We start from the raw sequence: 22,257 nt of genomic DNA, 5'->3' as shown, positions 1-22,257 counted from the left end.
CCCCCCCCCCCCCCCAAAATGCCTTTACTCTCAGTTCAAACAATTGTACTGACTTGATAAGAACAAGCGAAACTTCCAAGTTATCGTGTACAACTAAATTACTTGTACGTAACATTGGGGCTTCAACACTTGTTTGGTAACACTACGCTCCTTCCCTGTAAATTACGGGGATTCATTTGGATATTTCAATCTATCCGTCCAAAAAAAAGAAAAAAGTAGTATCTTAACAAAGCAGAGAGCCAGAGATTTTGTTTTAATTACTTGGAAATATGAATATCTTAACTTTCCGTATAATTTGGTCAGATAACAACAACTTTCGTCTCTTCTTTCCTTATAAATTGCAAGGAAGCTACAGTTAGAATATTATGGAAGATTTTGTGTGTAATTATGGTACTTATCAATAATACTATTTTTAATCTAATCCATAATCTGGTCGATAGACACTTCTTTTCAACTTCTTTAACCAAAACGTCATTTAGATTAGTTGTCACGAAAAATCGGGTTCAACTTTATTGATATTTCATTTTACTTGTTTTAGAGATATTGCCTTTGATTTTCTCTTAAGAAAAAGATATATATACATAGTTTGGCTAAAATAAATTAATTTGACGTGTGGTTTATTGGGATATTTACGCAAAAGAGGCTTTGGTGGCCCAAAACTTTGAGATAAGGTACATTCGTCCGGACTATCGGTATTAGGCCTTTTTGTGGCAAACGCAATGACGATTATAGCCTTGTTTTTTCTACCTTCTTCTTCGCTCTTCTCACCCGACTATGGCTATTTTTTTTTGGTCGAATGCACCATCTTTGATCATGTGAACATCCTTAATCATGTGAATTTAGTGGATTTCAATCTATTTTACTTTGGAGAAAGAAATCTAAACCCTAAGGGATACTATCTAGTGAACCCAAGGGCTCTAATCAATAATCGAATTTTGGATATTAATTGGAGAAGGTGAAAGAAATTTGTCGATTTAATCGGAGAAGATGATGTATCTTAACCAATTAACACATACCCAAGACAAAAGCTTTTAATTCTTGTTTTATTCTTTGTAATCGTTGATCAATTGAAATCTGATTTTTCTCCTAAAACCTTCAAATCAGAGATTACAATAAGAGAAAGAAGAAATAGATTCGCCAAGAAGCAGATGCGACACGAGGAGAAGTCATGGTGCACCGGCTAAGCAAGGAGAAGTCACGGTGGTCGGCGGTCGGCAGTCACCAAATCTTCTCTTCTTCAAGTTACAACATCGTAAAAGCGAAAGATAGAATGATAATTGAAAGAGGTGATTTGGTATTTTTGATCAACCAAAAAGCCCTATTTCTGTAAGTATGGACTATAAGTCCTNAAAAAAAAAAAAAAAAAAAAAAAAAAAAAAAAAAAAAAAAAAAAAAAAAAAAAAAGCCTATTTCTATAATCAATCCCTAAAAAGTAAACGACTTAAAGAAAGAAAGCATTAACTTTGATACTTAGTAATAAAAAAGAAAAAAAAATCCAATGACCAAAACAAAGAAAAAAAAAAAGCCAAAAGAAGGAAGGGACTAATTAAGGCTATTAATAATGAATTCCATAAAAATGAGTTAAATTGTGTAAGCTAGCAAAAAGCTTTTGGGATTTAATTGTATGGTTTAAAACTCTTAATAACGACACGTGTCGCACACAACCATACTCTGATCCCTAAAATCGGAAAACTGCAAAAATTTCACATCCGTTGGATCTTCCTTCATACCAATTTTAAAACCGTACGATCTAATCTTACGTAGTTCTCAGTGTGCTGGTCCGCAGAGGATAAAGTCTTAAAACATTAAGAGGTCTGTCAAATTAACAAACCCATAGTCTCTTAGCAAATAAGCTAAAGGCAAANAAAAAAAAAAAAAAAAAAAAAAAAAAAAAGGAAATACATAGAGAGAGATATATTATTGTTATATATATATATATATATATATCTTATGTGATTTCTTCTTCCTCTTCTCTTGAGATGATTATAAATTTCCTAGGATTATTAAGAAAAAACCCTAGATTCTCACCTTCTTCTTCTTCTTCTTCAATCTCTCTGAGAATTTTACCAATCAAAACGATTGGGTCAAAAATCTGGTGAAACTTGAGAAGGTGTGTGTGATTTTACCAACCAGTTCCTTTGATTTTACTGCGATCATGATCGTTGTTTCTTCGGATTTTGTGTTGATCGTGATTACTGTTTCGAATCTGTGTTCGATTGTTTATATCAATTGTTTTCCTGTTTCTCCTTTTTGTTTGTTCTCGTCTCGCTAGTGAACCCGAACCCTCTCTCTGTGTGTTTTTTTCTTTTTTCTTTTTTTTTTCTTTTAAGTGTGTGTGTGTGTGTGTAAATTAATCGTCTTTGTTTTGTGTTGATTCATGGAGATTTTTAATGAGTAGTACTGGTTTTGATAAGAATTGCACTTTTAAAAAAAAAAAAACCTAATTTTGTTTGATGTTTTATTTTCCACTGATTTTGGGTACTGAGTGATTGACTCTTTATTTTGTACCTTCTTATCTTCTTCTTTCTTTGTGGTTTGTGTTTAAAGTGGGAGAGATATATGTTGGTATTGAAAAGACTTTAACTTTGATTTTGTTTGCTTGCTTGCTTGATGACAGGTTGAGATTAGATAATTTAATTTGAAAGATTTTTTAAGTTATGGAGAACAGAGGCCAGAAACGAATGGAGGTTGTGGAAGAGTTACCTGCTGATAAGAGAGCTTGTAACTCACAGGATTTCAGGCCAAGCACATCTGGATCATCTGTTCAGGCTCAAGATAACGGTGCCACCAGTCCAGGACATGATCAGGTTGACGCCGATATGGATACTTCTTCATCTGCTTCCCCTTCGAGTCGATCAGATGAAGAAGAACAAGATAAGGAATCAGATGAAGAAGAACAAGATAAGGAGGATTCTGACTATGGATCCTGCGATTCTGATGAGGAAGAAGATTCCAGACATAGGGTGCTTGAGGAGTATCAGAGAGGGAGATCATCTGATGATCAAGGGAAATTGAAGTCTCTTTTGTCCACTTTGAGTGGAGAAACCGATCCTTCAGGGCAGTTATCCGGGCTTACTGAGTTATGCGAAGTTTTGTCATTTTGTACTGAAGAGTCCCTGTCCGACACAATGGCCGACAAGCTCTCACCGGTGCTTGTAAATTTAGCTAAGCATGAGAACAATGCTGATATTATGCTGCTCGCCATTAGAGCTATTACTTACTTGTGTGATGTTTATCCGCCTTCAGTAGCACTACTTGTAAGACATGAGACTATTCCTGCTCTCTGTCAAAGACTGTTGACTATCGAGTACTTGGACGTTGCTGAGCAGGTATGTTATACTTATTCACCACATTTACCTATTGTTTACAACTGAAGAAAAGCTTGTTTTCATTGGTGTGTCATACTAACTATTGACTTTTCTAGTGTTTGCAAGCGCTTGAGAAAATATCCCGAGATCAGCCAGTAGCCTGCTTGAATGCTGGAGCAATTATGGCAGTGCTTTCTTTTATCGATTTCTTCTCAACAAGTATACAGGTTAATCATCCCAAATAAATAACCTTGCTATGTTAGATTTCTTGCTTTTCTATTATCGTGACTTGGTTTAGGTCAAATGGGTGACTTTACAAGACTTACCGTTTCAACATCGCATTTGCTTCAGAGAGTCGCAATTTCTACTGTGGTCAATATATGTAGGAAGCTTCCATCTGAGTCTCCCTCGCCTTTCATGGATGCTGTTCCTATATTATGTAATATTCTTCAATACGAAGATCGACAGGTCAGAATTTGTTTCTTTTGTTTCTTTTTTTCCGCTGAATCAAAAGAATTTCTGCGAGTATTTGATAGTATTTATGTGTCCTTTTTGCAGTTGGTTGAGAATGTGGCTATTTGCTTGACAAAAATAGCAGATCAAGTTAGTGAGTCACCTGCAATGTTGGATCAACTGTGTCGTCATGGACTAATTCATCAATCAACACATCTCTTAAACTTGAATAGCCGCACTACCCTGTCTCAACCTGTTTACAATGTACCTGAGATTTTCTTCTCCATTTGTTTGTCCTTTCTTTTCATTCCATAAATATAACATCTNTTCTTTTATCGATTTCTTCTCAACAAGTATACAGGTTAATCATCCCAAATAAATAACCTTGCTATGTCAGATTTCTTGCTTTTCTATTATCGTGACTTGGTTTAGGTCAAATGGGTGACTTTACAAGACTTACCGTTTCAACATCGCATTTGCTTCAGAGAGTCGCAATTTCTACTGTGGTCAATATATGTAGGAAGCTTCCATCTGAGTCTCCCTCGCCTTTCATGGATGCTGTTCCTATATTATGTAATATTCTTCAATACGAAGATCGACAGGTCAGAATTTGTTTCTTTTGTTTCTTTTTTTCCGCTGAATCAAAAGAATTTCTGCGAGTATTTGATAGTATTTATGTGTCCTTTTTGCAGTTGGTTGAGAATGTGGCTATTTGCTTGACAAAAATAGCAGATCAAGTTAGTGAGTCACCTGCAATGTTGGATCAACTGTGTCGTCATGGACTAATTCATCAATCAACACATCTCTTAAACTTGAATAGCCGCACTACCCTGTCTCAACCTGTTTACAATGTACCTGAGATTTTCTTCTCCATTTGTTTGTCCTTTCTTTTCATTGCATAAATATAACATCTTGCACTTTTACTTTGGCTGGCAGGGTGTGATTGGATTGCTGAGAAAACTTTCTTCTGGTTCAACTTTAGCTTTCAGAACGTTATACGAACTTAACATTGGCTACAGATTAAAAGAAATCATGTCAACGTATGACATTTCTCATTCAGTGTCTTCTACACATGTTATCAATGCATGCTCCTCCAATCAGGTTTGTGTTTTATTATTGATCACTTTTATATTTTTGGTTCTCCAACAGAGGGTCTTCTTTGCAAAATAGTCATGTAGCCAAATAACATTAAGTGGATGGAGTATATGTTAGTAAGCTGATTTTTTTTGAAGAATGCGGTGATATTGGGATTAATGTTGGTTGAAACCAAACGTACAATTCAGGTGCATGAAGTCTTGAAGTTGGTAATTGAGCTTCTTCCAGCTTCATCCGTTGAGGATAATCAGCTGGCATTGGAAAAGGAAAGTTTTCTTGTCAATCAGCCTGATCTTTTGCAACAATTTGGAACTGACATGGTTCCTGTTATGATTCAGGTTATTTCCGACATACAATTTTATTCTCTGATTATTTCTCTCTTACAGTAATGATAAATCTTTTAAATTCTTTGTAGGTGCTAAACTCTGGAGCTACCGTATATGTTTCTTATGGTTGCCTATCAGCAATTCACAAGCTGACTTGCTTGAGTAAGTCAGGCGATCTTGTCAAGTTGCTTAAGAACGCCAACATTTCAAGGTAACTTGTTTTGTAATATTTTCTGAGAGCTTTTAACCCTGATGTTTTCTATCTAATAATAGTGCATTTCATGATGCTGCAGTGTTTTGGCTGGTATCTTGTCGAGGAAGGATCATCATGTGGTTGTAGTAGCATTGCAGCTGGCAGAAGTGCTTCTTGAGAAATACAGTGATACTTTTTTGAATTCCTTTATTAAGGAAGGTGTTTTTTTCGCTATTGAAGCACTTTTAAATTCTGATAGAGCGCAACAAAATCCGGTATCTGGTTTCATTCAGGGATCATCTGACCTTTCACAAAAGCCTGCTACGAAAGAGATTGTGAAATGCTTGTGCCAATCCTTTGGAAAATCACTATCCTCTTCTTTACAAACATGTAAGATTGACACTGATACTGTCAACATTCTTGCAACACGTATCAAGGAGAGTTTCTTTGGACCTGAGGTATTCAACTCTGAGAAAGGCTTGACAGATGTCCTTCAAGACCTCAAGGTATTGTCGGAAGCACTTAGCGCTTTGATGACTGTACCCATTGATGCACATGTCCTGCATGATGAGAAATTCTTCTCAATATGGAACCAAATCAGGGAAAGGCTGAATGGAAGGGAATCTGTGTCCACTTTTGAATTTACAGAGAGTGGAGTTGTAAAGTCACTGGCTGATTATCTCTCTAATGGACTCTATCAACGGAAACTTAGCAAAGGGGATCCTGAATGTGATACTTTACCGTTTGTTGGTAAGAGATTTGAGGTGTTCACAAGATTACTTTGGTCTGATGGTGAGGCAACTCCATCCGTGTTAATAGAGAAGCTCCAAAATTCCTTATCTTCTCTGGAAAACTTCCCAATCGTCTTAAGTCAATTCTTGAAGCAAAGGAACTCATTTGCAGCTATTCCGAATGGGCGTTGCACAACTTATCCATGCCTAAGAGTTCGTTTTCAGAAAGCAGAGGGGGAGACGACTTTGCGTGATTACTCCCAAGACTTTGTTACTGTTGACCCACTGTGCTATTTCGATGCTGTCAATCAATACATGTGGCCTAAAGTGAATTTAGAACCAGTAGAGTCTGTGGAAGCAAAAGATCAAGCTATAGAATGCCAATCTTCTCAGTTGCAGTCAACTTCAATATCTTGTCAAGGTGAAAGCTCAAGTCCTATGGAGATTGACAGTGCACCTTCTGATGCACCTCAGTTTCAGGTAATTTCTAAACTCCCTTTAATCTTTAGTCTTATGGAAGTAGCATATGCAACATTTCTTTTTTTATCATCAAGAACTTTTGGATTAGGAGTGATTGAAACTTATTCAACTTAAGTTCAGGAAAAGCAATAATGTACTAGAACTGAATTCTTTGCACCTGAAAGTTTGTAATGGCTTTGATTTCAAGATGAGCATTAGGTGGTGTATATTGGTTATTGGTTCACTTGAGAAGTTGAGATGAAGTTGTCTTCATAGGCGTCTTTCCTTCTCTTTAAGCTTCTTGTTTGGTTATTTTAGTACATTAATCTTTTGTGTATCTGGAATTTTGTTGTGTCAAGGGATCTCAAGTGGAAGATCAGATGCAGCTTCCAGTGCTGTCTAGTGGTTCAGAACAACAAAAAGCTTCCTCCTCTGAAAAGGAGGATGCGCTGCCTAGACTTTTGTTTCGTCTCGAAGGGCTTGAACTAGACCGCTCTTTGACTGTATACCAGGCTATTCTCTTGCACAAACTTAAATCAGAAAGTGAAACTACCAACGGTTCAAAGCTTAGTGGACCCCACTACATCACTTATGAAAGGGCTGCACAACTTGGGGATTCTAGTAAAAATCTGGTTCCACCCGAATCTATAGAAGACGACGAGTATCGCTCGTTCTTATCCTACTTGTTTTACCATAGACTAGCTTTGCGCCTCAAGGGGTCAAGTCCTCCTGCCTATGACATATTGTTCCTGCTTAAGAGTCTGGAGGGCATGAACAGATATCTTTTTCACCTGATTTCTCTTGGGAGGATTACTGCTTTTGGCGAAGGTAGGCTGGAGAATTTGGATGATCTGATGGTGCTAGTTCGTCCTGTGGCACATTCTGAATTTGTTAGCAGTAAGCTTACAGAGAAGTTAGAGCAGCAGCTTCGTGATTCTTTTGCTGTGTCAACTTGCGGTCTGCCACCATGGTTTAATGATCTAATGGATTCATGTCCATTTCTGTTTAGTTTTGAAGTCAAATCAAAATACTTCCGACTTGCAGCCTTTGGTTCACAGAAAATCCACCATCACCCACAGCACCTTAGCAATTCAAATGGTGAAGGGCGCCCAGTAACTGGCAGTTTACCGCGTAAAAAGTTCTTAGCTTGCCGTGAAAAAATTCTAGAGTCTGCTGCAAAAATGATGGAGTTATACGGCAACCAGAAGGTGGTCATTGAGGTTGAATACAGTGAAGAAGTCGGAACTGGTCTTGGGCCAACGCTGGAGTTCTATACGCTAGTCAGTAGGGCATTTCAAAATCCGGAACTTGGTATGTGGAGGAGTGATTGTAGTTCCTTGGTTGGAAAGCCAAGCGAACACTCAGGGGTTTTGGCCTCTCCTTCAGGACTCTTTCCACGCCCTTGGTCAGGTACATCAGCTGCTTCTTCAGATGTGCTGCAGAAATTTGTTCTACTGGGGACAGTGGTAGCAAAGGCTCTACAAGATGGACGAGTCTTAGACCTTCCTTTTTCCAAAGCCTTCTATAAACTAATCCTCGGACAGGTAAATTGGGTTCTTCTCATTCCAACATCTCTTTCCTATTTTGGTTGAGAATCTTACAGAACAAGTTTTCTTTTAGGAGTTGAGTTCATTTGACATCCACTTTGTTGACCCTGCACTTTGTAAAACACTGGTGGAATTGCAAGCTCTGGCCCGTAGGAGAAAGGTTTTCGCAGAAGCACAGGGTAATTCTCGAGCAGCCAAGTGTGATTTAAGTTTCCATGGAACAAAAATTGAGGACCTTTGTCTTGAATTTGCGTTGCCTGGCTACACGGACTATGATCTCGCTCCCCATTCTGATAATGATATGGTACGTAGTGTGTTTTAGTTTTGTGAATAAATCTTTCTCTTAAGATCCTTGAACATGTGGAATGATGTCTACGTCCCTTCTCTTTCTAGGTAAATTTGGATAACCTCGAGGAATATATCAAGGCTATTGTCAATGCCACAGTATATAGTGGGATCCAAAAACAGGTTGAAGCATTTCGGTCTGGATTTAACCAAGTACGTACTCTTCTTCTCCTTTAGCTACATTCTATTCTATAGATTTAATATTTAATCATCCTTCTATGCTCAATTCAGGTTTTCCCTATTGAACATCTTCGGATTTTCGATGAAGAGGAGCTGGAAACAATGTTGTGTGGAGAACGCGATCTTTTTAATGTAGGTTAACGTTTAGATGTTACGTGTTGAGTACGGTTTTTCATTAGCTGAAAAGAGTAATTTCTTTGCAGATGAATGAAGTCTTGGATCACATCAAGTTTGATCATGGATATACTTCTAGCAGCCCACCAGTTGAAAATGTTTGTTTTTTAAATCTCAACTACTTTTCTTCTGAATTTTGTTAATCTTTTTCCGGATCAAACTAGAAGGGCTAATTTGTTCTGTATTCCAGTTATTGGAGATTCTGCATGAGTTTGACAAGGAGCAACAACGAGCGTTTCTGCAATTCGTAACAGGATCTCCCCGGCTACCTCATGGCGGTTTAGCATCTCTCAATCCTAAACTAACAATTGTCCGCAAGGTCCGATGTGACTGATAACTTCCTCTGTGTTATTTCTCACATTTTGTAATCTCTCTTTTTTTTCTCATCAGCCTTTTTCTCTGCTTATTTTGTTGTGCAACAGCATGGTAGCGATTCTTCAGAGACTGACCTGCCTAGTGTGATGACATGCGCCAATTATCTGAAGCTTCCACCTTATTCTTCCAAAGTGATATCTCTCTTCATCTTTTGTTAACCATTCTCTTAAGCCGGTTTTTCTCTGGACAAAACCTGGTCTCAGGATCGATCTCACTCTGTTGTGTTTTCCTGCTTTTTTTTGTGTCTGTGTGTTTGCAGGAGAAGATGAAGGAGAAACTGATGTATGCCATAACTGAAGGTCAAGGTTCCTTCCATCTCTCTTAAGTTAGTTTCTTGTAAAAAAGGTTAGCAGAAGCGGTAGGGGATTGTGAGAAGAGAAGTGAAGAGAAGAGTGGATTGTTAGAAGAGAAACAAGAGGAAGCTCTTCTTCTCTTTTCACATGGTTCTTTTTCTTTTAAGTGTTTTCTTCTTTTTAGGACTTTGTACAAAAGAATAGTAGTAATAAGTAGACGAAGTAGGACGAGGAAAAAAAGAAACTCTCTTTTGGACTGATGTGAAAAGTTGTACATAAAAAAAAATCATAAAATGGTTCTAATATTATTTTTATATTAATTTGAGAAATTAGACTGTAAAATTCGAAATTTGTGTGTACGGGGAAAATGAGAAAGAAATTTTAGGTGACAAAAAAATAATAATTTTTTTTCTTCTCTAAGGATAATAATGTCCAAGAAGACATGAAAGAGGGAACTGATGTTTTCTTCTCTAAGGATAATAATTTTTTTTCTTTTCACATGGCTGTTTTTTCCGACTATGTATGTATCCTCCGGTTCAGTCTATGCATTCATATTCCACACGTTCATTAAGCTGTAGCCTGTTCTTGTCTCGTTATGAGATTTCTTTGGTGAATCTTATTTATGTGATCATTAGTAGTAGGAGTAGGAGTAGTAGCAATGTCAATGGGGGTTATTATAATAAATGGTATTGTCTTCTTGCCCATACCTACTTCTTCATATGTTACTTCTTTATTTCCAACACGTCACGTCGATTTTTAAACCAATAAAAAAGATGATATTTTCCTTTTATAGGTATATGAACTTCAGATCCAAGAATTGGATATTGTTCTACCTAATCATATGCGTACTAATCGTAATAGCCAATAAATTTCGAATTCGAAGTATGTTGATGTTTTTCATTTTTAATAATCGGCTGAACAACCATCATCAAGCAGTTAATTAAGATTATAAGATATTTTGTATTACGTACACACACACACCGACACACGATATAAAAATCGTAGTTAGCCTTCCGCAGTAGTTTCATTGATAACATTACGCAGTCGGCAAAACATTATGATAAACGTAAAACTATTCATGTCACTGATATTAATGAGTTAATCTTTTGGTAGTGCAACAATAAATTTGGCAAGCGACTTGGACTTGGCATCTCCAAAAGCAGATGGCACAGCAAACACAACCCCTTTGGAGACGGACCCAACCCAACATGACGTAATTTCAAGTCTTTCCCCAAACGCTAAATTCTTATTAATTACTCCATCATCTGTCTCCTCCAAATCGCCACCGCAATCGCAATCGCTAATAGCTTCATCTCTTGATGGATGTATCTCTACCTTCATACCAGCACATACTGTACCACTGTCGCCATAACCTAGTTCCTTGACGAACAAGAAAACATCCGCACTCGTTTTTTTGCGGGCCACAATGCATGCTGGTGACATTTTCAGGCATGTTTTGGCCCGAAGAACAACAGGTTCACCGCGGTCGAGAACAGAGGCTGACCTCGTAAATTCAGTGAGGAACTTCTTATAGTCTTGTTTGAGAGAAGGGAGGTAGAAGATTGGTTTGACAGCTGTGGTCTGGGAATGGGCTAAAGAGCTTTGGATTTGAACCCATTTGGTCAAGAAATCTGTCTCAAGGAGGAGATCCGCTAACAGGATGCTGCAGCTTATCCCAACTGAATACCCTCCACTCTCAAAATTAGTCACCTATCAACAAATACAGTATTGGAAAGAAAATCTCAATATTTATTTATAATAAGAATCATTGCTTTAGACCTTAATATTTGATAAAGTAATACATAAAATAAATAAATTTGTAGAGAACCTGAACATAGAACAATGGAGAGTACTGAGGTTCATCTTCATCAATGTCTTTCCAGAAGACAGTTTCTGCTTCAGCTCTGCTTTTGTCTTTTTTCACCATTTCAAGAAACTCCGGCAAACTCGCCGGAAACTGAGCCTCCAACAGCCTAACGCCACTGTCGTTGGGCACAACCTCAAAACCACCCTCAGCCGCCGTCTTCATCCTCCGCAGCCTGCCGGAGAGCATCGGCTGCTCCGCCAAGGCTCTCCCTAACGACTCCTTGATCCACCCAGCGACTAACCACGCTTTCTCGCCACTAACATCACCTGCTTCCTTGTAATACGTAACAATGTTCAGTGTTCGCCGGAATATTCCAGCTCCGACGGCATCTCCGACGGATATGGAACGAACTTTCCGGTGTTGCGTCACTTCCACCGGCATGACGCTCTGTACTCCGGCTATCCTTGACTTGGGGATTTTGGTTTCCATTTTGGCTGTAATTGTGATAATGGGCTTTAGACCACCGTGCTAGTGCTTTATATTTATAGGAACTTTGGTAATTTATACAATTTGCAAAAACAAGAACTTTATACTTCTAATAAAGTTGTGCAAAAATCTAGCTAAAAAGTATGAACGAGATGTGCTTATAATGTTATAAATGTAAGTCAACAAAAGTAAAAAATACAGATCCAATTTAAACCAACCTTGCATTAATTGTTATCCAATTTAAATTAATTATTGCTCTCAGTTTGCGTAAAGGTTAATCTATGTAGATTTAATGATCATTGACTACAAGTAGTATTATTGAGACCTGAGTCAAGATTTGCAGTTGGGTGTTAGTGTACGAGTGTTACTTCATGGTGCAGAAAAGTAAACTTAATCTATCCAACCTGCAATGACTGTATTGGCCTCTGTTAGTACCAACTAGCAATTGTGGTTGTGGTCTGTGGGTAATGTATTCATTTGATGCATCTATATTTGTTTGTTTGCATCCACATTGTAGACGATACAAAAATAAGTCGACAAAAATATCTTCCATTTCCTTAGAATTCATGTGATTCAAAGCTTAGTTTGACAAGGACCAAACATATACCTATCAAATATTGCAGGAAAAAAGGATAAACTGAATCATTATATATGTAGTCAAATCATCGAATCAATATAAAGTATTTATTTCCTAAATAGATTAATAAAAATCATCGAAGAAAAGAACAAGAACTAAAGCTCAAATCCGATCCGTAAAAGGGCATTGATCTCTTTGTAAGTAACATGACATCGTCGTCACTCATGCCTCCATCGACCAAATTACGTACTAGCTTCAAAATTAAAGCATTAATTATGATATGTTTTGTCCTTAAAAAAACATCTAATTAATGTATTACTAGACAAGCATTAATTATATCAAACAACTTCTATACTCCGTCTGTATCATAAAGGATGATATTTTAGTTTTTTTTTTTGTATTACAAAAAATGATTTCATGTATACTTTTATCAATTAATGTTAAGAAATTGTAAATTTTATGAAACATTAAATGAGAATTTAAAAGTTTGATGAAATATTATTGGTTAATAATTATAAAATATGTTATCATAAATATATAATACACTTATTGTTAAACATTAGATGTTTTTCTTAATTCATATAAAAATCTTAAAACATTGTGTATTCTAATATATAGGAGTATATTTTTCGTACCTTATATTTTTTTTTCTTTTCTTTTTGTTTGAAAGGTCGTACATAATGTTACTGTCTAACTAGTAACTAATACTGCGTCGATTAAATGGTTTAACGGACAACACAACAATCATAGAGTCTCTATCGTAATTGTTAAGTAACATGCATTTTTTTTTAATAAGAAAGGAGATGTTCAACTCCCACGTCCCACCTATACAATTTTGTTACATTATTGCAGGACTGCCCCGCCTTTATTAGTTTCTTATATATTGAACCCATGATATTTCTGCATGTAGGAACTTTGCAAAGTCACTCCAAATAAACTGAATAATAATTTCTTCTTTTTTTTTTTTGGTCAAGAATAATAATTTCTTCTATTTTTTTCTTTCATCATATATAATTATATATCGATTAATAGATTTTGTGAACGTCTGTCTTTCTCACAACTTTTGGCAATTCGTCGGTCTATATGTATTTAATTGAGTAATATAATATATTACTGATTAGGTTGTACATTACTTAATCAAAAACACGATTTGATTAACACGTAATTATTATTATTATTTCTACATCAATCGAACTTTTTAAAATTTGGTAATATTTATGATTTTTTTTTCTTCAATTTTCACAGAAGTCAGCCAGTTGTATACGAAGCCAACGGAAATCGTTATTTCCTTTATATATACACTACAACTCAACTAGTATTTATAGTCTATCTTTGACGACACGTGTTTAAATGTTTTTAATATTCCCCGCCAAAACGTTATAATCGGCGATTTCAATTGACCAACTCTGCGATGTCTTTGTCCAAATTTGTCGTCATTAAAACAAATATTTTTGGTCTATTTACTCAAAAGTCCCACAAAAACCTTTTATTTAGAAAAGGAGTCAGAAATTTTAAAATAATAACACAGAGAGACGGCGCCTCCGCCGCGGTTGGGAATCCCTAACCACCACCACCGCCGCTTCTCTCATTCTCCTCATCCCCCCGTCAAAAAAACATGATAACCGGCGATTCAATCGACGGTGGAGATTTCATCAGCTCTTTACCTGACGTGATTCTCCACCATATCCTCTCCTCTGTTTCGACCAAGTCGGCGATCAGAACCTCTGTTTTGTCCAAACGATGGAGGTATGTATGGTCTGAGACACCTTCTCTCTCCATTGATTGTCATAGAGCCAACCCTAATTCGATCGACAAAACCCTAACTAGCTTCTCGGCTCCCAAGATCACGGCTTTTCATCTCCGTACAAGCTTGCACAACAGGGTTCAACCCATTAACGGCTGGATCGAATTCGCCATTTCTCGCGACGCGGAGAAGCTTTCGTTTGAGTTCCGTGATTCTTGTGTTAGGGATTACAATTTTCCTGATTTCTTCTACACCAATTCATCTGTGAAGCAGCTCTTTGTCAACTCTGGAGCTGTTGATTTGATTCCCAGATGCGCAGTCTCTTGGGNCTAGTAACTAATACTGCGTCGATTAAATGGTTTAACGGACAACACAACAATCATAGAGTCTCTATCGTAATTGTTAAGTAACATGCATTTTTTTTTAATAAGAAAGGAGATGTTCAACTCCCACGTCCCACCTATACAATTTTGTTACATTATTGCAGGACTGCCCCGCCTTTATTAGTTTCTTATATATTGAACCCATGATATTTCTGCATGTAGGAACTTTGCAAAGTCACTCCAAATAAACTGAATAATAATTTCTTCTTTTTTTTTTTTGGTCAAGAATAATAATTTCTTCTATTTTTTTCTTTCATCATATATAATTATATATCGATTAATAGATTTTGTGAACGTCTGTCTTTCTCACAACTTTTGGCAATTCGTCGGTCTATATGTATTTAATTGAGTAATATAATATATTACTGATTAGGTTGTACATTACTTAATCAAAAACACGATTTGATTAACACGTAATTATTATTATTATTTCTACATCAATCGAACTTTTTAAAATTTGGTAATATTTATGATTTTTTTTTCTTCAATTTTCACAGAAGTCAGCCAGTTGTATACGAAGCCAACGGAAATCGTTATTTCCTTTATATATACACTACAACTCAACTAGTATTTATAGTCTATCTTTGACGACACGTGTTTAAATGTTTTTAATATTCCCCGCCAAAACGTTATAATCGGCGATTTCAATTGACCAACTCTGCGATGTCTTTGTCCAAATTTGTCGTCATTAAAACAAATATTTTTGGTCTATTTACTCAAAAGTCCCACAAAAACCTTTTATTTAGAAAAGGAGTCAGAAATTTTAAAATAATAACACAGAGAGACGGCGCCTCCGCCGCGGTTGGGAATCCCTAACCACCACCACCGCCGCTTCTCTCATTCTCCTCATCCCCCCGTCAAAAAAACATGATAACCGGCGATTCAATCGACGGTGGAGATTTCATCAGCTCTTTACCTGACGTGATTCTCCACCATATCCTCTCCTCTGTTTCGACCAAGTCCGCGATCAGAACCTCTGTCTTGTCCAAACGATGGAGGTATGTATGGTCTGAGACACCTTCTCTCTCCATTGATTGTCATAGAGCCAACCCTAATTCGATCGACAAAACCCTAACTAGCTTCTCGGCTCCCAAGATCACGGCTTTTCATCTCCGTACAAGCTTGCACAACAGGGTTCAACCCATTAACGGCTGGATCGAATTCGCCATTTCTCGCGACGCGGAGAAGCTTTCGTTTGAGTTCCGTGATTCTTGTGTTAGGGATTACAAGTTTCCTGATTTCTTCTACGCCAATTCATCTGTGAAGCAGCTCTTTGTAAACTCTGGAGCTGTTGATTTGGTTCCCAGATGCGCAGTGTCTTGGGCATCTCTAAAGAACTTGTCTTTGAGCTTTTGCACACTCTCTGATGAATCCTTTCTTAAGATTCTGTCTGGCTCTCCACTTCTCGAAAGCTTGGAATTGCTGTATTGTGATGAGTTCAGGTGTCTTGATCTGAGTCAGTCACCGCGTCTGAGAAGGTTGGAGATGGACCGCAGCGATTGGTTTATGGGTCCAACGAAGATTGTGGCGCCACATCTACATTATCTGAGGCTCAGACACTCTCGGTTACCGTGCCGTTTAGTGGATGTGTCTTCGTTAACAGAAGCTGACTTGAACATTTACTTTTGCGATCTTGGAACCCTTACGGCTGAGTTTCTTCAACATAATGTTGTAAAGATGCTAGAAATGTTGCAAAATGTTGAGAAGCTTACCATCGGTGGTACCTTTCTTCAGGTTTGTTACCCATTTTTTCCATTCTCTTAGAATCAGTTGCATCACATAGCTTGCTCTTTTAGAATCAAGTTGGTTTACATAGGCAGATATTGGTTGATCAGGCTTGGAGTAGATATTTTGAAAGCATGAACATCATATTTCAAGTATTTTAGCAATGGCTCTCGTCTTGTTGTGCTTTGGTTATTTCTTTTGATGAAGTTGTCTTTTGGTATATTTAACTCTTTTCATGTGCCTTACAGATGTTATCTCTTGCTGCGCTCTGTGGTGTGCCTTTTCCGACGCTAAAAGTCAAAACTCTGACTCTTGAAACGATGATTATACGGTCTGTTATTCCTGGTATAACAGAACTGCTACGGAACACATCTGGATTGAGAAAGCTAACAATACACACTGTGAAATGCAGCAGCATATCGGTATCTTTACAATGAATCCTCTTTTAGTCTCCTTCACTTTTTTTGTTGGCTAATATAAAGCTGAGTTTTTGAATTCTAAGATATTGACACTCTTGTTAGATACTTTTTTAGTTTGCATGATGAAGTCTTTTTTTCTTTGTCTGTTTGACAGGAATTGCATCTCAACGCGTACTTGCGTGTACATAGCTTGAATCAGCATCAATGCTGGAGATCGAAAGACTCGGTCTTCCCGGGCTCTCTTGAGACCATTTCGATGTTGGTTGGTAAACACGCAGAGTCCAATCTCGTGGCTTTGTTCATGGAACGTTTACTGGAAAGTACAAAAAGTCTAGAAACGATGGTTGTACTCTTGGTAGGTTACCTTGATACATCAGGTTTTGAAGAGCTTCTTGCAATGGCTACAACACTTTCTCACAACAACAACGATGTCTCCATATTGATCAAGCGAAGCTATATCAAGTACGTAGCCAATACTTTCCCACAACGGTAATGTCTTCTTAGTTTGATCAAGCAAAAGTCATTGTTAAATATGTATCATTAATTCATTATCATATGTATTCGACTTGAATCTCATACCACATTGTATACTGCTGAATGTGCAAGTCAGATTAATTGTATTTTAATATCTCAATAAAAAATTTCAGAAATTAATTCTTAAATCAAAATCCCAAATTCTAAATATTAACTTAAACATTAACTAACTCGTAAAAATTACTTTCTTCAAAATCTAAACAAAATAATGTTTTAAAAGGCCACTTTTAATTAATTATCTTTAATTACTCGTTTATTAATAAAATCAATAATTAGTCCTTTATGTTTCAGAAACAAAAATAAATAATTAGTCTTTACAAAAAAAAAAAAACCTGATGGCCATGGAAGACAGTTTCGGAGAAGAAGACCTCGCCAACGTCGCTATAGGAAACACTAGCCACCGTTTCAGTCATCCCATCAAAATCGAGCAAGCAAGTGATTCAATCGACGGTGTAGACTCAATCAGCTCTCTACCCGAAGACATACTCCACCGTATCCTCTCCTTAGTTCCCACCAACATCGCCATCAGAACCTCTGTTTTGTCAAAACGATGGAGGCATGTTTGGTCTAAGTCACCTTATCTCTACTTTGATCAGCTTAGAATCTCCCCTGAATCGATAAACGAAACCCTAAACAACTACTCGGCCACCAATATCACAAGTTTCCATCTTGTCACAAGCTTGCTCAACAACAGGATTCACTTTGTTGATAGCTGGATCGGGTTCGCCATCTCCCACGGAACTGTGAATCTAACTCTGGAGTTTTGTGATTCTCGTGTTGGCCGTTACAAGTTTCCAGATTTCTTCTACAACAATTCCTCTGTTCAGCAACTCTTGATCATCATCAACTCGGGACCTGCTGTTGATTTGATTCCCAGTTGCAACGTGTCTTGGACGTCACTAAAGTACTTGTCTTTGAGCTCTTGTAGACTCTCTGATGAAACCTTTCCTAAGATCTTGTCTGGTTGTCCAGTCCTGGAAAGCTTGAGACTGCAGAACTATGGTTCAGTTAAGTTTCTTGATCTGAGTGAATTGCGTCTCTTGAGAAGATTGGATTTAGATTGCTGCTCCTCGGTTCGAGAACCAACGAAGATCGTGGCGCCGCATATACATTATCTGAGATTGAGAGCTCAATGCACTTTACTTGATGTCTCGTCTTTAATTGAAGCTAACGTAGACTCTTCAGTTAACTATCTCTTGCCTAGTATCTCTTATCATGAAACTGAGCCCTTGAAGCTAGCCATAGTGCAAGCAATGCTAGACAAGTTGCAGAACGTAGATAAGCTTACTCTTGGGGTTGAGTTTCTTCGGGTAATGTCGCCATTATTTCATTCTTTTAATCCTTAGTGCGTAAGAACTCTTTATGTTGCGGACTCACTTGAGCTGTAATTAGTTGGTTACACAGTATAATACATAGGTTGATATTCACCATCTTCTTATACTTTTGTGTCAACCTTTTGATTGTTAGATTTTATCTAAATCCGAGCTCAATGGTGTTCTTTTACCGACGCTCAAGGTCAAAACTCTGACTCTTGAAACAATGATTTTGCGACCTGTGGTTGGTGGTATAATAAGACTGGTACAAAACTCGCCTGAAGTAAAGAAGATAACAATTTACACAATGCAGTTCAGCACCGTACACCAGTACAAAGAGATAATTTTAATAAACAACATTGTTTTGTAGACTATATAATTTTAATAAGTTGGTTACAAATAGTTTATACATTAATAATAGATTAATTGGTTACAAATATGTTGTACTGAAAATCTTAAAGAGAATATTCTAAAGAATCATATCATCTAACTTACCATATTATTTTTTTAAATTAAATTATTTATTAAATAAAATCTTTTGATATCTAACTTAACATATTAATTTGTTAATTATTATTATACTTCACCTCTCATTTTTATATATGGGTCTATTTTGTGAAACAAATAAATTATCATATTATTTATTATAATTAAAAAATAGTTTTATTTCCAGATATACCATAAGTTGAATTTTTAAAAACAAATAGAAATTGTTCAACCTATAACATATTCAATCTTTAGTAATAATATTCTTTAAAAATAATATCTATTGAATTAAAAAATTTACTGAGTAACGTGTCAAAATTTGAATATTTAAATTCAATTTTATATTTTTTTTTTTGAATTTTATAATTTTATATAATAGAAGAAACTTTAAATAATTTATTTTGAGATATTTTTAATATATTGAAACTTAATATAAAAGTTAGAAACTATAAACACTCTAAATTGATTTGTTATAGCAATGTCAATAATATGTCACTATAATATGAAATAATTTCAATAAACCAAGTACTGTATATTAAAACAAAAAGTATAACAATATATTAGATTACTCATAATATAATAACTCGCTTTTTAAAAACCAAATTTACAAAATTATGTCTTATAATGACATTCAAGTCATGACGTAGAATATACATTGTTGAAATAACTTCACATATATAACCAAATACAACATATTTTAAAATTTTATTTTAAAATATAAAATATACAAAATTTTGTATAAAATAATTTAACAAGTGTTATAGCACGGGTACTTATCTAAAATCATTAACAATATAAAACTTACAAATTATGTGTCTTTTTTCAAGGCATCATATTTAGCATATGATTTTATTGCATAATGTTTTATCCAAAAAAAACTTTTAAAAACAATCATATAAATTATATTTTATATAATAATTACAATATAAATAAAATAAATTTCAAAAGTACAAACAACCCAAAAGTGTCATGTACTCTTCCTTTCTTTGGTTAATCTATAGATGAGCTGATATATTAATTATATAGAAGATTGAGATATGGACAGTGGGTGTTAGTTTTCAAGGATGAAATCTTATTCTGGTTTGTTTGTAGGATAAATGTGACAGCTTCGTGGACTTTAAGAATTTGAATCCGGAACAAGGTTGGAGATCACTAGAGCATGTGGTCTTTCCGAGCTCGTGGGATTCTAAAGTTCCTGAGCCGGAACTCATGGTTTCTTTCATGGAACTTTTGCTGGCAAACACGATCACATTAGAGACGTTGGTTGTACGGCTGGGGAGTTACACTGATAGATCAAGATTTGAAGAACAGTTTCAAATCGCTCTAACGCTTTCTCACAACAACAATGAAGGCGGTGTTGTTAAATTATGTAACATATATATCGGGTTTTAGTGTTGGATCCCATACATACGTGGGGAAGTTGCTTCAGCTTCAACGGATTTAGCCTCTATTAGCTAGTAGTGGTATATATGTCTCTTCTTGTGTGTGGAGGAACCCTTAAACATTCTCGTATTTAAAAAAATAAAAATAAATTTAAGGAACCCTATAGCTGTTTTAGGTTTTCTAATAAATACTTAGTACTACACAACAAGAATTAGTCCCAACTTCCACGACACAAAAGATTTTTTTTGAAATCCGATTTGGCCATGAAATTAAAGGAAGACCACGCCACCGTCGCTGTACGAAACCCTAGCCACCGTTTTAAACGACCCCTCAAAATCAAACGATCACGTGATGATTCAATCGCTGACTCCTCCTCAATCATCAGCGATCTACCGGACGCAATTCTCCAACATATATATATTGTCATATATTCCGACTAAGTTGGCGATCACAACCTCTGTGTTGTGCAAACGATGGAGACATGTATGGACGGAGACACCTCATCTCTCCTTTGAATGGCTTGATGTTTCCCCTAAAGTGATAAACAAAACCCTAGCCAGGTACTCGGCTTCCAAAATAACGAGTTTCCATTTCTGTACCAAATTCGGCTACAAGTCTGGCCATTTGAATAAATCGATCGAGTTTGCAATGTCTCACAACGTGGAGAATTTTTCTATGGCGCTCGTTAGAGATACACAGTATAATTTTCCTGATTTCTTCTCCTACACCAACTCTTCTATGAAGCGAGTCAATTTGAAAAATGTTGTTTTGACTCCCAGGTGCACGGTATCTTGGACATCACTAAGGAACTTGTCTTTGAACTGTTGTAAACTTTCTGATAAAACCTTTCCTAAGATTCCGTCTGGCTGTCCAATCCTAGAAACATTGACTTTGCTGTTTTGCTGGTCACTCGAGTATCTTGATCTGAGTAAATCTCTGTGCTTGACAAGATTGGAGATAGAACGCGGCCGCTCCTGTCATCGAGCAACAATCCAGTCTATGCAGATTGTGGCGCCACATATCCAGTATTTGAGATTGAGAGACTGTGAGGCACACTGCACTTTTTTTGATGTCTCTTCTTTAACCGAAGCTGATGTCGACGTTATCTATTTCGATCCTCGAACCTGTCATCATAATTTTGGTCCCTTGGACCCTAACGATCTTCTAGTCATGGTGCAAAAAATGATAGAAGCGTTTCAGAATGTAGAGAAACTTGCTTTGGGGGTTAATTTACTTCAGGTAATATTAATGTGACCATTCATTCTTTCATTCTCTAAAATCCTTAATGCCTAGAAATCTCAATGTTACGTTGAGAGGTCTGTGTTTTGTTGGTACTCACTATTATCTCTTTGCTTTTTTTCGTCAATCTTTTGTTAGATGTTATCTCTTTCCAAGATCCCTACTAGTCTTCCATTACCGATGCTCAAAGTCAATAATTTGACTCTTGAAACAAGGATTATGCGATCTGTGGTTCCTGGTATAGAAAGGCTACTACAAAACTCACCTGGATTAAACAAGTTAACAGTTTACAACACAACTGAGAGTTGCCACGCCGAGCCGGTATGCATGGTTACCTTTAGATTTGCTAATTACAAAGAAGCATGTCCTTCCCTTTCTTTTAGCAATCTATGCATGAGCGATATATATTGTAATAACTAATCTGAAGATATCGTAAGTCTTTTTTATATTATGATTTTAATTTTCAAGATGAAGATAATAATATTTAATTTGTCCTCTGTTTTGCAGTGGGGCTGTGTCAACAGATACTTGAAGAAGCAATGTTGGAGATTGGAAGATAAGGTCTTTCCGACCTCGTGGGAGTATAAAGTTGTAGAGCCGAAAGTCGTTGGTTCGTTCATGGAACGTTTTCTGGCAAACACAAAAACGCTAGAAACATTGGTTGTCCGTTTATCGAGAAATT

At 36.5% G+C, this 22,257-nt stretch overlaps 6 protein-coding genes across 14 annotated transcripts in view; 5 read left to right on the top strand and 1 right to left on the bottom strand.

Annotated features, from left to right (window-relative positions):
- LOC104708856 (E3 ubiquitin-protein ligase UPL4) overlaps positions 1 to 9,808 on the top strand; it is a 20,447-nt gene extending 10,639 nt beyond the window's left edge. For 6 of the 9 annotated variants that reach the window (XM_019229023.1, XM_010425503.2, XM_019229022.1 and 3 more), the window contains 14 exons: positions 3,616 to 3,776; positions 3,867 to 4,025; positions 4,698 to 4,862; positions 5,045 to 5,194; positions 5,272 to 5,393; positions 5,476 to 6,586; positions 6,925 to 8,109; positions 8,186 to 8,416; positions 8,506 to 8,610; positions 8,689 to 8,769; positions 8,841 to 8,909; positions 9,002 to 9,130; positions 9,234 to 9,317; positions 9,446 to 9,511. In XM_019229023.1, the coding sequence (XP_019084568.1) occupies positions 3,616 to 3,776; positions 3,867 to 4,025; positions 4,698 to 4,862; positions 5,045 to 5,194; positions 5,272 to 5,393; positions 5,476 to 6,586; positions 6,925 to 8,109; positions 8,186 to 8,416; positions 8,506 to 8,610; positions 8,689 to 8,769; positions 8,841 to 8,909; positions 9,002 to 9,130; positions 9,234 to 9,317; positions 9,446 to 9,511 (3,818 nt within the window). Of the gene's footprint in view, positions 1 to 1,915; positions 2,111 to 2,617; positions 3,330 to 3,424; positions 3,536 to 3,615; positions 3,777 to 3,866; positions 4,026 to 4,141; positions 4,364 to 4,453; positions 4,613 to 4,697; positions 4,863 to 5,044; positions 5,195 to 5,271; positions 5,394 to 5,475; positions 6,587 to 6,924; positions 8,110 to 8,185; positions 8,417 to 8,505; positions 8,611 to 8,688; positions 8,770 to 8,840; positions 8,910 to 9,001; positions 9,131 to 9,233; positions 9,318 to 9,445 lie in introns of those variants that run through there. The other 3 variants (XM_010425496.2, XM_019229021.1, XM_010425504.2) reach the window with 3 other exon arrangements.
- LOC104708853 lies at positions 10,485 to 11,914 on the bottom strand. Its single transcript, XM_010425495.2, has 2 exons — positions 11,308 to 11,914; positions 10,485 to 11,189 (listed from the first exon to the last, which is right to left on the bottom strand). The coding sequence occupies exons 1-2, from the start codon at positions 11,773 to 11,775 to the stop codon at positions 10,578 to 10,580; spliced, it is 1,080 nt and encodes a 359-aa protein (XP_010423797.1). The 5' UTR covers positions 11,776 to 11,914; the 3' UTR covers positions 10,485 to 10,577.
- LOC109125990 (F-box/LRR-repeat protein At5g02910-like) lies at positions 13,965 to 14,426 on the top strand. The gene has a single exon (XM_019228856.1). The coding sequence runs from the start codon at positions 13,965 to 13,967 to the stop codon at positions 14,424 to 14,426; it is 462 nt and encodes a 153-aa protein (XP_019084401.1).
- LOC104708852 (F-box/LRR-repeat protein At5g02910-like) lies at positions 15,344 to 17,274 on the top strand. Its single transcript, XM_010425494.2, has 3 exons — positions 15,344 to 16,210; positions 16,450 to 16,623; positions 16,775 to 17,274. Exons 1-3 carry the CDS (start codon positions 15,344 to 15,346, stop codon positions 17,111 to 17,113), a joined length of 1,380 nt encoding a protein of 459 aa, XP_010423796.1. The 3' UTR covers positions 17,114 to 17,274.
- On the top strand, positions 17,486 to 18,551 carry LOC104709974 (F-box/LRR-repeat protein 25-like). Its single transcript, XM_019229020.1, has one exon. The coding sequence runs from the start codon at positions 17,490 to 17,492 to the stop codon at positions 18,498 to 18,500; it is 1,011 nt and encodes a 336-aa protein (XP_019084565.1). The 5' UTR covers positions 17,486 to 17,489; the 3' UTR covers positions 18,501 to 18,551.
- Positions 20,600 to 22,257, top strand: part of LOC104709973 (putative F-box/LRR-repeat protein At5g02930) — a 4,258-nt gene continuing 2,600 nt past the window's right edge. Inside the window, 4 exon segments of the mRNA XM_010426504.1 lie at positions 20,600 to 20,758; positions 20,760 to 21,575; positions 21,714 to 21,896; positions 22,083 to 22,242. Coding sequence (XP_010424806.1) covers positions 20,600 to 20,758; positions 20,760 to 21,575; positions 21,714 to 21,896; positions 22,083 to 22,242 — 1,318 coding nt within the window.

Source organism: Camelina sativa, chromosome 8, assembly GCF_000633955.1.
Source record: "Camelina sativa cultivar DH55 chromosome 8, Cs, whole genome shotgun sequence".
NCBI lineage: Eukaryota > Viridiplantae > Streptophyta > Magnoliopsida > Brassicales > Brassicaceae > Camelina > Camelina sativa.
The sequence above is the reverse complement of the archived record's forward strand: the minus strand, read 5'-3'. Positions and strand labels throughout refer to the sequence as shown.

Coding starts and splice junctions, on each gene's coding strand:
- LOC104708852 (XM_010425494.2), top strand. CDS start 15,344: ATGATAACCGGCGATTCAATCGACGGTGGAGATTTCATCAGCTCTTTA. Junction 16,211..16,449: donor TCGGTGGTACCTTTCTTCAG/GTTTGTTACCCA, acceptor TGTGCCTTACAG/ATGTTATCTCTTGCTGCGCT. Junction 16,624..16,774: donor TGAAATGCAGCAGCATATCG/GTATCTTTACAA, acceptor TCTGTTTGACAG/GAATTGCATCTCAACGCGTA.
- LOC104709974 (XM_019229020.1), top strand. CDS start 17,490: ATGGCCATGGAAGACAGTTTCGGAGAAGAAGACCTCGCCAACGTCGCT.
- LOC104708853 (XM_010425495.2), bottom strand. CDS start 11,775: ATGGAAACCAAAATCCCCAAGTCAAGGATAGCCGGAGTACAGAGCGTC. Junction 11,190..11,307: donor CTCCATTGTTCTATGTTCAG/GTTCTCTACAAA, acceptor ATTTGTTGATAG/GTGACTAATTTTGAGAGTGG.